The following is a 16,391-nucleotide window of genomic DNA, read 5'->3' as shown; positions in this document are numbered from 1 at the left end:
TTGGGTTCGTGTCGTTTGCGTCTCGTGTGCATCAAATGCGACGTCCTCAGCGGGTGCCAGCATGCTGCAACACATGCAGCACACACAAAAAAAAAACATTGGCCGCTAACTCTCCACTAACTTTGCTCCACTCCGCTGTATGGTGACCGAATGGGGTGGGTATCAAATGGGTGGGGTGAGGAAAATGATCAGTGATTTTTCCCATGGATTGGAATCGTTTTTTTTTTTTTTTTTTTTTTTGGTTTTGGCTACCTTCAAACATGCTTCAACGTTTCGTGTTTAGAGCAGGGCCTTAGGCTAAAGAGTTAACGCATTACAACGCAGTGCGTACATTATCAAATGTGTTATCGAGGAACAAACGGGACGTAGGAGGATGGTAGTGATTGTAAAAAAAACACCCTCAAAAGTCGAATCATTAAAGAGAAATGTGTCATTGAAGGGAATGTTAATAGTTACTGTCTGAAAAGAAATTTAAACATGACACAGACAACAAACAAAAAACATTTTTTTTATTATTAAATTGTTTTAAATTGCTTAAATTTGTATATAAACATCAAGCATCAAACATCAAATAATATTTTACATCAACTCAAACTATTAAAAAAAATTCAAATGGCAATGCCAAACACAGCACACATGACATCTGTTCCAAATCTGCGCACCACTTTATTTCTAATGATAATTAAATCATATCACCGTTACCAAACACAAACAATAAGCAAAAACCAGCCGCCGTAAATCAAAACACCCAAAAGCACATCATTAAATGTTCATACCGATCGCAAGATAAGACGGACAATGGGCCTGAAACGGATAGACATCGTTCGCGGCGCTTAATTTCTCCATTTTTCACACCTTCTGTTATCGACTGTCGACTGTCTTGCATTCGCTGTACCTTGCTGCTATGCTCATTTGCATCCGACAAACCGTGACCCTTTTGCTTTTCCATTCCGACACCGATCCTCGTGTGTGTCCCGCTGTTCAATAATCAACTCGCTAAATATCACCGACTTTTATGGTTCTTGCGGGACCTGATTCTTTTTTGTTATTTTGCTACACAATAGAACGGTTCCGATAGCTAGTTTGTTTATTTGATGAGAAATGGAGAGTGCATTTGAGGGGGTTTTTTCTTTCGCAACGGTACGTTGAGTTCTCGCTCGGGGACATCTTTTCTAACACGCCCCTTTTTAGTGCAACTTTTATGAAGTGTTTAATTCGTATTAAGCGCTTGCGGAGCGCAAGCGTATTTCATTCTGCGTTTTGAAGAGTGTCATCTTTAGCATGAAGCAAAAGGAAAAATGGATTAGTCTCAAGTAAGCGAGTCTCAGTGAAGGCATCGAAACAGGGCTGGTGAAAAAGAAACGTCTTAACAACTTACAGGTACAACTGATCATTTTATACCAAAAAAAACTATACTTTTTTATTCATGTAGAACAGCCTGGTCGTATTGCTATCAACCAACGATAAAGCCAGAAATTGAATCATTCCCGAAACGAGCGCGTATCTCACCAAATCTAGCTATATCTATCCTACAAGTGCAAGCGTTTCGCGAGTGAGTTCATCCTCTCGTTCAGATGGTTAGTGTCCAACGAAAACGAGGTGAAGTGATTTTGAAATAAAAAAAAACCAACAATCACACGGGCCACCCTATTAAAACCTACTAAACCACATCACCGGCCGCAATGGTGTCTGGATTGATCGTGAAAATGTGACGATTGTTATCCTTCGTTTGTTTTACACCGTATTTTTTTGTGAGGTGTTTGATTTGTCGCACCACCGAGGGAACACGGTGTATGCGCGTGGGCTCAATTTCATCGTCATCTTCGCCAATATGGAGATTTGCGATAAGCTTTTGGTGAAGCTCTCTAAAATTTGACAATCGCCATAATCGCTTCCCGCCAACCGCTTCGACAGCGACGCAACAACTTCAAAAAGGTGTTAAGGTGCTGAGTGAGCGCTAGTTTAACGAACGATTTAATGCTCGTCGCCTGGAACGAGAAACCCGGGAGACAGAGCCAACACAGCGAGGAGACAAGCCGCAGATAAGCTTTTGATGGGCTTTTGGTTAAATGCATACCGTGCGATCCCATAGCGCACCGGGTGATATATTTTACTTCCACCGTGGCAGATTTCTTTTTAATTATGGGTGCGTGAGTGGTATCTACACCAAAACCACACAGGTTTCGAGTGAATAGTGCTTCCCGTAGGATGATTATGATGCTTAGCACTTACGGTTAGGTTGACTTGATGGTGGGTCATGCAGCGGTCTAGAACACCTCCTACTCGACTGCTTCATTAGAGCCGCGTGATGGACGGAATTATTCGTTACTAAAGTTCGTGGTCGTTTCTTTTTTGTTCTCTCCCTACCTTCAGGTGCTCCCCATTTGCTATCGCGAGTGGCAACCTCACCACCGGTCCCATCGGCGGTCCCATCCGCAGATCCATCGTCAGTGTCGCAGCCAGCGAGTCTGACGACCGAACGAAGTCCCCTGACGCCAGGTCGCAGCGGTTCCGGTACAGCTTCCGGTGCCAGTGACCATTCGAACGACAACCTGCGCAAAGTAGCAGCAGCAACAGCAGCAGCAGAAGCCGCGGACAGTAGTAGCAGCTCAGCGACAAGCATGTTACTGCTGCAGCCACAGGTGAGTGGTCAATAATGTATTAAGCATTCAGCTAATATCGAATAAGAGTACCATAAAAGTTTTTCTTGGTAATTACGATCAAAGATAATAATATATTCAAGCTTTTAAAGACAAAAAACCGATTAGGAGACGTTCAAGAGATATATTATCGGAAGGCATTGTGAGTCTCTTGGAAAGAATTTATTTTCAGTTTATAAATCCGCTTTGCGTTGCTGATAGCCTAACTAAAGGCGCTGTACAGTGTACACTATTAAGTACGATTTAGCTCAAAGTTTCATAGCTAATGCGAAATATTATTTTAATAACTTCGGGCAGTGTTTCATTAATTTTATAAATCTACCTGCACAACGTTTGATCTTGCTTTAAAAGAGCAAAAATCATTTTTGAAATCAAAATTCAAGTGATTCGTAAAATGGACAAATGTATCACACTTTGAGGCGAACTAACTTTTTTTTTAAATTGTAACGTTTTTCCTCCTTAATAAGGATAAGTTTATAAAAAGCTGCAACCATTCTTGGCCACTTTCCCCTGCGTTTTAAAACACTCTCAAAAGAGTGTGTTCAATATACCCTACCCCAAATATACGGTACGAAGATAAAAACATCAATATTTCACGTTCAAAAGCCCACCTTTCAATAGAAAGACGAAAGTAGATAAGTTAAATTGAAGCCAACAAAAACACACTATTCCATCGATCGATGCAAAGATGGCTGATAACACGTCTTTCACTTCGGTGTCGCCGGCACAGATCTACCTTCCGGCGACAGTTCAGGAAAGAAACGAACGGCAACAGCAGCAGCATTTAACCATGAGCACTATCGAAACACTTCATAAATGGTCCTATCGCGATGTATCGACAGATTGTCGCTGTCTCGAATGTGGCGAACGAATGCTTTTTTTTTGCTTCCCAGATCGTACGATAAGAGGAAGTCAAAAACTCATCTTAGAGGGGGTTTTTTTCTCTTAAAGTTGTATTTACAAAACTCGCACCAGCGCAAACTGTCAACCGTTTGCACACCCGGTACCCGGTGGTGATCGGTTATCCTGCCATCGTCATAATCTGTCAGCCGATCCACCCGGTGATATGTGGTTGCTGCTGAACTGTTTGCTAGACAACGATGGAAGAGCGGAAGTTAAAACTGGGTGGGTGAATGAGATACGATTCGAAATTTTTTACTTTTCATCCAGAAAATGAGACAACCCTCGGTTTGGCATTGAAGAAGCCGACCACAACGTTGACTACCTTTCGAACGGTTTGCCACCTGACGTGGGGTCAGATTTACGCGAGCGAAAGAATCCGCAGAGGTGCGATCTTCCGATTGCAAATTGTCGATCTGTGTGTGTGTGTGTGTGTGTTCGTAATGATCGCGATAATGATGATGATTATGACGAACGATCCGAACAAAAGGATACGTCAAGTGTGCGCAGAAGTTGGTTTTGGCACCCTGCGCCGGAGCAAAGTGCATCGCAAAACGCAGCGAACGTTACCGAAGACCTCATACGGTTTGACACACGCTGTGCACCGTGGCACCGTGTGTACGCGCCGATGGGGACAACCCGGGCTAACCCGAAACCGTTCAATAAATCACGAATTCGACAGCTTTCTCCTCAAGCAGGAGTGAAGTTCCCGTTTACCGTTTTTCTTCGTGTTTTTTTTGTGGGTTTGTCGTGATTCAAGCTTAAGATCCCTTCGCCCTTGCTTACCTTGAGATGGTTGATGTCTGTTGTGTGGCTGTGTGCGAATGCCTTTTTGCTCCTGTCCTTGCTCTGCCCCCGTACTGCTGCTGCACGTGGAGTATGCAATGTGTGCATTCGGTGCATGTTTTTGTCCCACCTCATTTCCCCCGTACCTGATGGGTTTGCAACCATCTCCCGAATTGATAACACTGTGCTGCCCTTTTGTTACGCTCGACATGTACTGCCTTTGAGGTCGCGGGCACACTCTCCGCATGCAGCCACAGGGCGGCCGATTCGTTAATCGATGGACTGTGCCGGTTGGTTACGGTATCGGAATTTTTGACGAATTGTTTTATGGCCACGGGCGCGGAATGGGAAGGAAAAAAAAATAGGGGGACAAACATAATCAAGTTGGTGAAGCTGTCCCACGTTTCGGGACACCAGTTTGACACTATTGTGTGCCGCTTCCCGGTGGAAAACCACGTGTCGATTGATTGATGCAATTTATAAATAAACGTGGCTTTGATTTGCACCAAGATAGGAAGCAATCAATATTCAACCCCCGGTTGAAAGAAGTTGTTCTACGGCTCATGTGTGAAATATGTTAAGTAAATTGTCCTATAAATAGATTTATAATAATAAAACATCTGGCTGCATCGAAAGCGGTTATTTGTGTGATTCACCGATCAAATCGTTTACGATTCACAGCAGCTGTGACCGTAAAGTTCGTAACTTTGTGTGATTCTCCGCTCGCAGATGGAGATGGGGTTTTGTTCTTCGACGTTACCGAAACCCCTTCTTTATGGCACATAATCCAAACCGTCCACAAAACCAATCGGCAGAGATGTCCCGCTGAGAGGTTCGTCGTTCTGGTCGACTCCATTATCTACGTTGCGGATCGCTTTCTCACAAGTCACTGCGCGGGTCGGGTTGAGTGGTACGGGTTTGTTGCTTCTTGTATATTTTGCTACGAAATAGAAGCCAGTTTAGATGCGATCATCATCTGGTGAATAATATTGAAATTGATCTACAATTTATGACCATAAACTGCAATATAAGATATGTGATAAGATGTGCATATATAGACAAAAACAGATCTCAAAAATAAGTCTGCTCGCTTAACGTTTAAAATATTTTGCAAAATTGAGTGAAAATCAATCTAAAACGTTACAAAATGTATGGCAGCTTGAGGTGGAATTAAGGTCCCACCAATAAGAGCATTACTGTAGACACATTATTGTTTAATGATAACAGCAATAGTTAACATGAAACAAAGCCCATTTTATACAACAATTCATCATGTTTCTATCAGTGTTAAACTAAAATCAAATCCTTTCAAAAGTCAAGCTTTTAAGCACATCACGTGACGTAACGAAATCCTCCTAACGATCACTTTCTCCAATGTTTGCACCAAAAAAAACGACAAAATTCAAATAAGCATCTTCCTGTTTACGATTTAAATTTGAATTCGATATCTACCAAAACAAAACGAACGATATTGTAGCAAAAAATCACAAACACACACAGAAGAGACTGCTTTTTTTCTTTCTATTTTGCAAAACATACCATCTCCGACCTTCCACAGAGCGACCGTATGCCACACAAGATAGGAGGCTCTTCTGTATCGACACGATCAATGTCGATGCGCCACACCGACCCTAACCGGCCATACGGTTCGTTACCGATGTCGGGGGGAATAAAAGCGGAATAGTGTTGCGATTGCATCTTGCCACCCGCTGACATTGCAGGACGCGATGTCTCATGTGGAGTATTTGTGAAGCTGTCTGTCCCTCCGCCGTTACACACCCGTTCCTTTAAAGGGAGTGTTTGTTTAGCGATTGTCACGGATTCAAATTTAATATAATCAGATAAGGGTTACGAACGGCCACCGCACTGGAAAGGAGAGAAAAGTTCTTTTATTTCTGCTCCCGCGTGGCCGTCTAATCCCTTTCGAACTGTATCGGCACGGCACTGGTTTAAACCAACACCATTCTATGACCCGCACAGTGGTACAATGTAGCGAGCAAGCGAGTTTGATTTTCGTTCCAATCTCCAGCAAACAAACCTTTCGCATTCGTGTACCGCCATTTGTGGACGGTTCGCGCGATCCGTGCGATCGCCGATAAAAAAAGGCGAATCTCCCGCGGGATCTTCACCGGGAAGATGCATCGTGAGAAATAAAAGCCCATCCTCACGGATTCCCAGTTTTATGGTGCATTTTATGCAAAACCATTTCACCATTCTTTCACCACAGAATAAGAATTGCGCAAAACATTGGAGCAGTATATTAAAGAAAGAAAAAAACTTATCGCTTTTGTGACAGTTTGGCACAAATCGGCACGGAGAAGAAATTTGATCCCATTGCGCTTCGGCTGAAGGAAGAAAGAAAAAAGTGAAAGCTTATCGATCGATTTTTTATGTTTTTGTTTTGTACTCTGCTGAAGATGTTGTGACGGTTTTTACGTATTTCCTGGGTCAAACCACCAAAACCCGGCTAACTTCCCGCACGGGAATGACAAAGCAACATTTTTAATCGAAGAAGATCAATTTCCACGTTAGTTAGCTTGCTCGGGGTTGATGGGAGGGATGGTTCTCTTTCTTTTTCTTTTTTCGAGCGAGATGTGATCATTTCGTGAAGCATACAAATTGCGTGGGTGATCAAACCGATCATGAGCATCGGTACGGCAAATCATGGGAAACGGATCAACGCACGGTATCGCTATCGGGGAACACATTTTCCCAGCTTGGTGGGATTTTTGAGAGTGATAGGGAAGTTTTCCGGTACGGGTAATTAGGTCAAACACCCTACCCCATTAATCAATTGATTGACTTTTCTTTTCCTCATCGTTTGGGAATGGGTTTATGGTGGTTTTGTTTTGTTCTTTTTTTTCCTCGGGAGGTGGTCGTAGATAAATAGAAGGAAGTAATGGTGGATGTGAACCAGTAAGAGTATTAGTAATTTCCTGGTTATTTGAAAATGTAACAAATTATTCTAGTTAAAATTTGTGTTTGAATACCTAAGCAGGATGTATATTTTTTAATAGCTCTAAGCGCTCCCATAAGAGTTGATTGGTGGTTAGGTTTGAAATTAAATGATTAATTACGACACGTAGAAAATAATACCCTTTTCATACACAATTGTACCCTCACGTCATCAATAACAACCCGCAATTAAGCTTCGCTTTGATGAGTAAAAATTGCGAAAACCTTAATTCACAAAGCTCACGCAAACGAAAATCAACTACGAGCAAAATCCCGTGCAAAACAACGTTTGTTTGAAATCTGCACCAAAATATGAACGCTACCGTGTGGAACAAACGGATGAATAAGTTATATTGTTCGTTCTCCTCGGTAGTTCGCTACTTTTTTAAGTGAGTTTTGCACGGTTTGGTTGAATATTTCATTACCCATCCTGCGCCCTTGTATTTAGTCCGCTCGGGACATGATGTCCTTGTGTGAAGCGTAATGGTAGCGAAACGGGAACATAAACTCACTCACACCCTCGTGCACCATCCAATCAACGGCTGACTTTTGATATTTACTAACCAAGCTGGCTCGGTCAGGCGAAGCAGCGCGCAAGAGGCAAGTTTTTGGCTCGACCAATGGAAAACGGAAAACATGCTCCCCCACTCGAAAAGAAAAGCGAACTGCAACGAGCCGAAACGGTGGTAAAATGTCGATGCGGCAATTTTCCTTCAAGCAACAGCGAGCACGTCATCGACCGTGGCCGTACGAGTGGGGCGAGAAAGTAATGTTTCATGAGTGTAGTGAAGAAAGAAAAAAAACGACATAAAACTAAAATACAGATATTGAACATGGTGTGCAGTGGAACGCAAAAACCCCGAACGAAGCTGAAATGGGATTTTACCCCATTTTTTTTATCCCCATTCTGCCCTCGAACCACCCCGCACAGTTCCACCCTTCCAAAACCCCTTTCGATTCGATGCCTGCCAAGAAGGGTTGCGCTCGTGCGAAACTAGCGCAACTAGCGCGAAACGGCGATTGCGCTACGGCCAAGCCACGCCTCTTGGTTGAATTTTTTGGAAAATCGCCATCGTTTCCATGGTACAGCATGGCATGGGCATGGAAACGGATGGCCAGACCGAAGAAAGTGTTGCATTTTTGATTAATTAACTGACTCGTTTTCTCTCGCTTGTTTTCTTCCTTCTCTCCTTTCGCTCATTTCCACCCGGAACCGCGCACAGGCGTCATCTTTTAGTTCCGTTTCTTCATTTGATTATTTACTGTCACAATCGCAAAGTCATCATCAGGAGCAGACTTATCATCATTCGCATCTGCCACAGGAGCAGCAGCAGCAACAGCAGCAACAGCAGCAACAGCATCATCCGCATCCCCAGTCGGCGCTAGGACATTCCCAACAGCAACATCATCTCGACCAACAGCAGCATCATACCCATCCACACCATCATCACCATCAGCTTTCGTCCGGGCTTGATAAGTTCGTGGAGCTGTTCAGCTCGACCCAGCCGCATACGCCGGCCGAATCGATCACCACCGAGTCGTATCTAGCGGACCAGACGCAACATTCCAACAGCTCGAGCGATACGCTCGTCGGGCTCGAGGACAATCCGTCCACGTTCGGCGGTTCCAGTGACAGCATCCCGTCGGCATTGCTCAAATCCGCCTACAAGGAGGAACTGCCGAGCCCGTTCAGTGCCGGACCGTCGACGAGGGCACCCACAACCGAACCGCCCGATACGGATCTGCTGTTCGAGTCGTCCTCCACCGAAGAGCTCGGTCTGTTGACGCTTCGCTCCAGCAGCGATCCGGTGTTGGCTAGCAGTGCCCGACTACCGCAGGCAATCGTACACGCGCAGACCGCTGCACAGTCGGGTCAGGTGCTGCGGCCCAGCACATCCGCGGCCGGACCGAGCGGTGTGGATACGGCAGCAATAGCAGCGGCGGCAGCAGCTGCTGCAGCAGCAGGTAACACCTCGCTACTGCCCAGCTTCCAGGAAACGTACCAGATCAAGTACAATCAGTTGGCCAGCTACGGGCTGAAGATGGACGACGATTGCTTCAAGATGGCTGGGTCTCCGCATCATCATCAGGCCGTTACGGCGGCGTACGCGCATCATGGTAACGTGTACGGCCATGGCCATCAGCATCACCATCATCCGCATGCCGGTTCGGGAGGAGTACTCGGTGGAGTTGGAATCGTCGGCACGGGACTGCATCAAGGCCATTACGAATTTACGTCACACACCGCCGGTGGTCAAGGTGGAGCAACTGGGGGTGGTATCACACAGTACAACAACCCTACGGGACCCCCCGGAGGAGGTGGTGGTGGGGCCACCGGTGGCAGCTTCTACTCACCTTCGTACGAGCAGCACCCAGCGGTAAGCATTTCTGAGCAAACTATCTCCAATTGCATTCTTTACCAACCAGGGACACTTCTTTTACAGGGCTATGGTGGACAGGTTGGAGCACAGGACACATACTCATTGCCGCCGTTCCCAACCGTTGCGGAGCTGCACGTAACCACGACCTGCCACCGCCGGTCATCCCTCCCGATACAGCGGTCGGAGTCAACGTCCAGCAGCGAAAGTCCGAAACCGCCACGAATTGCGATCTACAACAAGTACGCGGCACTGCCGAGTGCCTCCAGTTCGGCTTCTAGCTCACCTGGCTACATGAACAACAACAATCCGAACACGATCAACAACAATGAGGTTGCGGCAGCAGCGGCTGCGGCCGCAGCAGCAGCTGCTTCCGGAGGTATCGTTGGAAGTAGTGCTCCAACGCCATCGGTGGCGCCTGCTGCCAGTGCAACAGCCGCGCGTGCAGCACCGACCGCCCAGAGCCCTTCGCAGCTGTGTGCCGTGTGTGGTGATACGGCCGCCTGCCAGCACTACGGTGTGCGAACATGCGAAGGCTGCAAGGGCTTCTTCAAGCGCACCGTCCAGAAGGGTTCGAAATATGTCTGCCTTGCGGACAAAGCATGCCCGGTGGACAAGCGTCGGCGAAACCGGTGTCAGTTCTGTCGCTTCCAGAAGTGTCTCGCCGTCGGTATGGTGAAGGAGGTCGTCCGCACGGACTCGCTCAAGGGTCGTCGCGGTCGGTTACCTTCGAAGCCGAAATCCCCACAGGAATCCCCGCCGAGTCCGCCCGTGTCGATGATAACGGCGCTGGTGCGGGCCCACGTCGATACGACACCCGATCTCGCCAGCCTCGACTACAGCCAGTACAGGGAACCGGGCCAGAACGAACCGATCATTACCGAGGCGGAAAAGGTGCAACAGTTCTACAACCTGCTCACCACGTCGGTTGACGTGATCAAACACTTTGCGGACAAGCTGCCCGGTTACAACGATCTCAGCGTCGAGGATCAGGAGCTACTGTTTCAGTCGGCTTCGCTAGAGCTGTTTGTGCTGCGGCTGTCCTACCGTGCCCGGAGTGACGACACGAAGATGACGTTCTGCAACGGTGTCGTACTGCACCGTCACCAGTGTCAGCGTTCGTTCGGCGACTGGCTGAACGCAATACTCGAGTTCAGCAAAAGTCTGCACGCGATGCAGATCGACATCTCGGCGTTTGCCTGCCTGTGTGCGCTCACACTGGTCACTGGTAAGTTATTCGTTGTACTCTGGTGGTATTGCTTCAAAGATCATCCTCTTTCCATAAGATCAAGTTTTGCAGCTTTGAATCGCATTTTGTAGTTACCCTTTGGTACAAACAGAATTTGATAATATAATATGTTCTAGTTCTCTGTGAAGGAGGAAACCATTTTCATCTTCAATCAAAATCATTTCTTTGTCTCAATGCATAAATTACAAACGAATAAAATTAGTTACAGAATTGAACCTAGCAAGTAGTTTCCAAGCCGATTCGTCAGCATGGAGCGGTCAGCTACATTGGTTTGAAAATATCCCGCTTATTAGCACTCTATTAGCAGTGGAATTAATTACCACGCCTCTAGGGGCCACCGTGACAAGATAATTAATATTCGTTCGGCGGCAGCAGCCAGAACAGCTGCCGGATGGGGCACCAAAAACAAACCTGTTTCCAAAGCAAGCGATCGGTTACATTGTGAGATGAGTTGTTTTTTTTTTGTGGGTGGATTAAATGATTTGACAAGTGTGTGTAAATCCGTACGCTTCTCGTTAGGAGATCTTTGCAAGCTTTGATTAAGATAAATCGCTCTATTGCTATTGGTCATCGAAAACCGCACACAATCATTTAGCAAACACATATATTTTAACATATTGGAATTGGACGTTCCACTAACGCGTTTTTTGTTTTTCTTCTCACCGTCTTACTTCACCAGAACGGCACGGTCTCCGGGAGCCGAAAAAGGTGGAACAGCTGCAGATGAAGATCATCAGCAGCTTGCGGGATCACGTCACCTACAACTCGGAGGCACAGCGCAAACCGCACTACTTTAGCCGGCTGCTCGGTAAGCTGCCCGAGCTCCGGTCGCTCAGCGTCCAGGGACTGCAGCGGATATTCTATCTCAAGCTGGAAGATCTCGTACCCGCACCGCCCCTGATCGAGAACATGTTTCTCGCCAGTCTGCCCTTCTAGATATGTGTGTGGGGTGTATCTAAGTTGACGCGTACAAAACCTCTTCCACACCGTACTAAGCAGAACAAAAACAAAAACGCAAACAAAAGACATCCCTCCCTTGCCTGGCTGCAACGACAAGAATGATTAGGCTAGTGCGGTTTGTTGTGCGAAACCGTGCGCTGTTCTCACGCTGTACTGTCCACGTTCCCGCGACGATACTACGTGTAACCCCGTAGTGAGCATCATCGTGTTAGGTGTTTAGAATTAATAATGTTTACAAACAACCGCAACAAACAAACAAACAAACAAAAAAACATTATACTGCTGGTTATACTTGCGTGTATTTGTGTGTGAGCTAGCTAGTAAGATGATCGTACAATGATCCTTGTGTGTGAGTGTGTGTGTGTGTTTGCGTGTGAGTTTGTACATGTGTGTGTGTGTGCGTATGTGGGAGTAGAACAATAAGTATGGTTAGATAAACGATCGATGAAACGTAAAAATGGCTTTATTTTTAAGAGGAAATACTTTTGAGACAACTTTAGATAAATCAATTCAACTCTTAATTGCCCTCCCCCAGAAAGACATCCTTAGCATCCTGCTGCGCAACCGGCTTGTGTACCGATCGATTGAAAAACGAAATGATTTATGGGACAATTTTTCATCATTTTTATTTTCCAATTTTTAAGGCACTTGATCAGTTTTTTTTAAACCCCCCTCTCTTCCCTCGCTGCTGGATACAATGTCGGCACTTTGGTGCTTGATTGTTTTAAATGAATTGCAATTAAACTGTGATTATATTGATGAGTTTTTCGATTTTCACCTAGGATCCGGGCTCGGGTCTATATAGGTAGGGGTTTCCCGCTTGGTCCAGCGTTCAAGTTTATCGTACGCTTCTTATCGTGCAGTTTTATTTTTATACGTCAAAAGAAAAAAAGCCCCAAAAATTGCATATCCCGACCAAAGCACCACTGCGCTGCTCGTTTCGTTTTTGGGGAGCAGAAAAAAAGCAGCTTCGGAACCGCAGTCGGAGTTTGAGTGTCGCCACATGAATTATGCATCGGCAAAGCGAAGAAGAATCCTTCCACGCATGGTTGTTTCCCTTTTTTAGTGGAACGCATTTAAACGACCGCTTTGCTTTGCTTTTGGTGTTGCGGTTCATCAACCTCTTCTTGCTACCCGGTAGAGTCATCCGCTGTTAAACCTCCTGGAGCAAAAAGGCTTCCTCGAGCGTCCGACCGCATCACCCTTGTGTGTCATTATCGGGTGCGTGGTCAGGTTATTATAAATGTAGATTGTTCGCCCTGTTCGATTGGACAGAATAACGTTTCGGATAATTTATTGACCGCAACCAGTATTTTCCTTTGGCGGTTGCTGTGCTGTTTTTTTTTTAATTCGCCCCGATGGGTATGTTTATTATGTATGTTTTTATTTGATGCAGTCGCCCAATCAAGGAAGAGGGAAAGTTTTTGCAAATGTTTGCCCCCAAAACTAAGTTAGGGGTCCCCTGTTTTTGGGTGGGTGACGAAAATAAATCAATTTTTCGCTCATTCGTTTGTTACATTTCGCTGTACCGTCTGTGAAGCGTTGTGAAGCAAATTTGGGAAAACAAAAGTGATGAAAAATACCTATTTTCACAACGGTACGGCAAGCGTAAACTTCAAATGTCGATCAAACCCATCAAGAAGGAATCAATAGGTTCATACAAAAATTGTTCGGCACCTGAATCGAGTTTCAAAACAACACTAAAACAGAACAGAACCCGTTGTGGTTACCCAACTAGTGTACTCAGAGTAGATAACCATAATAGATAACCATAAGTAGTACAAAACCAGAAATAAGGACATAAATAGTAAAAGCGTCTCAAATTCAGCAAAACTCATTACAAAATCCATAAGAAAGATAGCAAAATAAGATAAGATCGTATACAAGGGAGAGAGAGAGAGAGAACGAGCAGAAGGAAAACAAGGAGAGGAGAAAAATAATCTTGAACAACATTATTGCGATACTTTTATGCTAGTCGGATAATTTTAATTGTAAAAAAAACAAGCAAAGTGAAAACGAAAAGGAAAACTTACCACTAACCTTGTCACCTGTACGAAAGGATAAGAAAAACGGGGAAGCCATTTTTCACTAGCAAAATAAAAAAGCAAACTCTCTCACACACACACACATCTAACCCGTTCAGTGTTACGTACAATATAGGTTAGGTAGAAGAAAAAAGAAAACGAACAGCATGCACAAATCTACCGCAAATAGAAACAAAATCCAGCCCAAGGAGCTTATCTAGTAGAGAATGTGTAGCTAACGCGTGTTAGTAAAATGAAGCTCCTACAGAATGATCCACCCAGCAACATAAACAGGAGCAAAGAACATAAGTAAAGTTTGTACTACAGGAGCGCTCCATAGGTTTGAAGTGGCTTTTGCACATCTTGAATCTTGATTTGCTTTGTTTAGCAATAATTACGTTACCAGAGCTTGCCATTGAACTTTTACGTTGTTTGTTTTATAATTATGTGTTTTATTTTCTTTTTTGTTTATGTCTTTGCGTACCGCCACGTTATCGGTGGGTATCTTTTGTGGTTTTTTTCTCGCGTTTAATTTTCATAGTGTAATCTTTTCCTCCGTTTGTTAACTCGTGACGATAGTTTAGTGTACTTTATGTTTTGTTTCTTTAAGTTTAATTATTGTAAGTTTAATTATATTGCCAAGTTTAAGATGCTTGTTTTTTGTGTACATATACTTTGTTAGCAAACAACTTACCCGTAAGATTGCGTTACAACCATTAAAGCTAGAGATATCGTGTGTGCAAATTACAAACTCCTGGAAATCCTTCCGAATAACGAACGGCCAACGCTTAGTTTCGTGCTTCTTATTCAAGTGTAGTGTCCACGCTTCTGCTCGGTAGTTAAAACCATAATCTATTTCACACGTGCCTACACACACACACACACATATGAAGACTCGTCTTGTTTAGCAAGTGTCCGGCAGTCCGGCGCCTTACAATTCCGAACAATGTTTGCCTTCGAAAGCACCTTCTAAAACAAAACAAAAATGTTTGTCTTCTAAAGATAACCAGGAAACTGTTCACTGTTCCACGGAAACGAACCTGTACCGAATGAAAATGATTGAGTTGACGTATTACTTTAGTTTTTCATGCATCTGATAGGAACCAAAAGACACACATACCGCGAGAGAAAGAAAGCGATACAAAAACGAATTAAATAGATACCTGAAAGTGCCATTTTATTGTTCTTTCCTGAGAGGAAAGGAAAAATGGGGTTTAAAAAAACGAGAATGTTATCGTTTATCATATGGACACAATAGAATTCACAACATACAGAGAAGAAAAAAAATGAAAACTAAAATGAAAATGTAAGTTTGTGAGATCAGTGGTAAAAAAAGAGGTACACAAAACAGGTAACAACATTGAGGAACACAGTACAGAAGAAAACAAAAACCGGATGCCTTGAAGTTAACCTATACCAGAGACTATAGAACGAACCGGAAAGCACAACCCCGGGAAGCAAACAATTATGACAAAACAAAAAACTATCGGCTAAAAGACTTGTGGAAAAGACAAATAGATAAAAAAAATAATATATTTAATAAAAAACAAATGAACTTTAATGTATGGACACATATTACATATAACTATTCGCCGGTTGAAGCAACCGATACGTAACTAGGCAAAAGTGAAATAGAAAAGGAAATGGAAAAGGGAGAAAGAGAGAAAAGGGGACGAAACAAAAAAAAAGACACACACACACAACATGGGAACCAAATTTTCTGCTAAGTGGATACATTTATATATATACACATTCGACCGTGATGAATGAAGTGTGTTATTACAATCCTTAGGAGCGGTCATATATAAGAATCAAATTCTTCGCTCTTAGGCAACGAAAATTTTAGCATGGTGAAACAAAATATTGTACGGTGAAAATGAAAAATTTAAAGAACAAAAAACAAAACAGAACAAAATAAGAAATATATATATTTAGGCTACTCGTTGGATATTTGATAGGGTACGAGTTAGCACAGCAGGAGAGTGAAAATTGCATCGATGTATCCTTTTTATGCAGCGGTAACTACTACTCACCTAACAAAACTACTTTTTCGAACTACGTTTTGGCACCATTTGTGATATAATTGATAGTAGAACACTCCTATTGGATGCGTGGATTTTCGTTTACTCGATCCGGGAAGGTTTCTGTTTGGCGTAAAGCATAAGTGTTAGTAAATCAACCAACCAGTCAGACCACGCAAAAACACATCCGCAAAACGCAACGCTACCGTAGCAGTCCGACCGTCATATCTCTGTCAGGAACCGCCTTTTTGTCATCGATAAACCAATGTTAGTCGCCTTCGCCTGTATTACCTCACTGTATTTCGATGGCATTTGTCGTTAGACAGTAGACGATATATTCACCGTTCGCCGATATTTTAAACGAAGCAAACATTTTATATGAACTTTTTTTTCTTTTACGCTCCAATTTTGCAAAACAAACAAACAAACAAACAAAAAAATACACACCCATACACAAA

The 16,391-nt window shown here is 44.0% G+C and overlaps 1 protein-coding gene across 3 annotated transcripts in view; it reads left to right on the top strand.

The window, feature by feature from the left end:
• Positions 1–15,674, top strand: part of LOC125764243 (probable nuclear hormone receptor HR38) — a 101,092-nt gene extending 85,418 nt beyond the window's left edge. For 2 of the 3 annotated variants that reach the window (XM_049428250.1, XM_049428252.1), the window contains exons 2-4: positions 2,374–2,642; positions 8,525–10,907; positions 11,608–15,674. In XM_049428250.1, the coding sequence (XP_049284207.1) occupies positions 2,622–2,642; positions 8,525–10,907; positions 11,608–11,864 (2,661 nt within the window). In that variant the 5' untranslated portion in view covers positions 2,374–2,621 and the 3' untranslated portion in view covers positions 11,865–15,674. Of the gene's footprint in view, positions 1–2,373; positions 2,643–8,524; positions 10,908–11,607 lie in introns of those variants that run through there. The other variant, XM_049428251.1, reaches the window with a different exon arrangement.
• The last annotated feature ends 717 nt before the right edge of the window (positions 15,675–16,391 follow it).

The sequence above is a fragment of the Anopheles funestus genome, chromosome 2RL (assembly GCF_943734845.2).
Source record: "Anopheles funestus chromosome 2RL, idAnoFuneDA-416_04, whole genome shotgun sequence".
In the NCBI taxonomy this organism is placed as follows: domain Eukaryota; kingdom Metazoa; phylum Arthropoda; class Insecta; order Diptera; family Culicidae; genus Anopheles; species Anopheles funestus.
The sequence above is the reverse complement of the archived record's forward strand: the minus strand, read 5'-3'. Positions and strand labels throughout refer to the sequence as shown.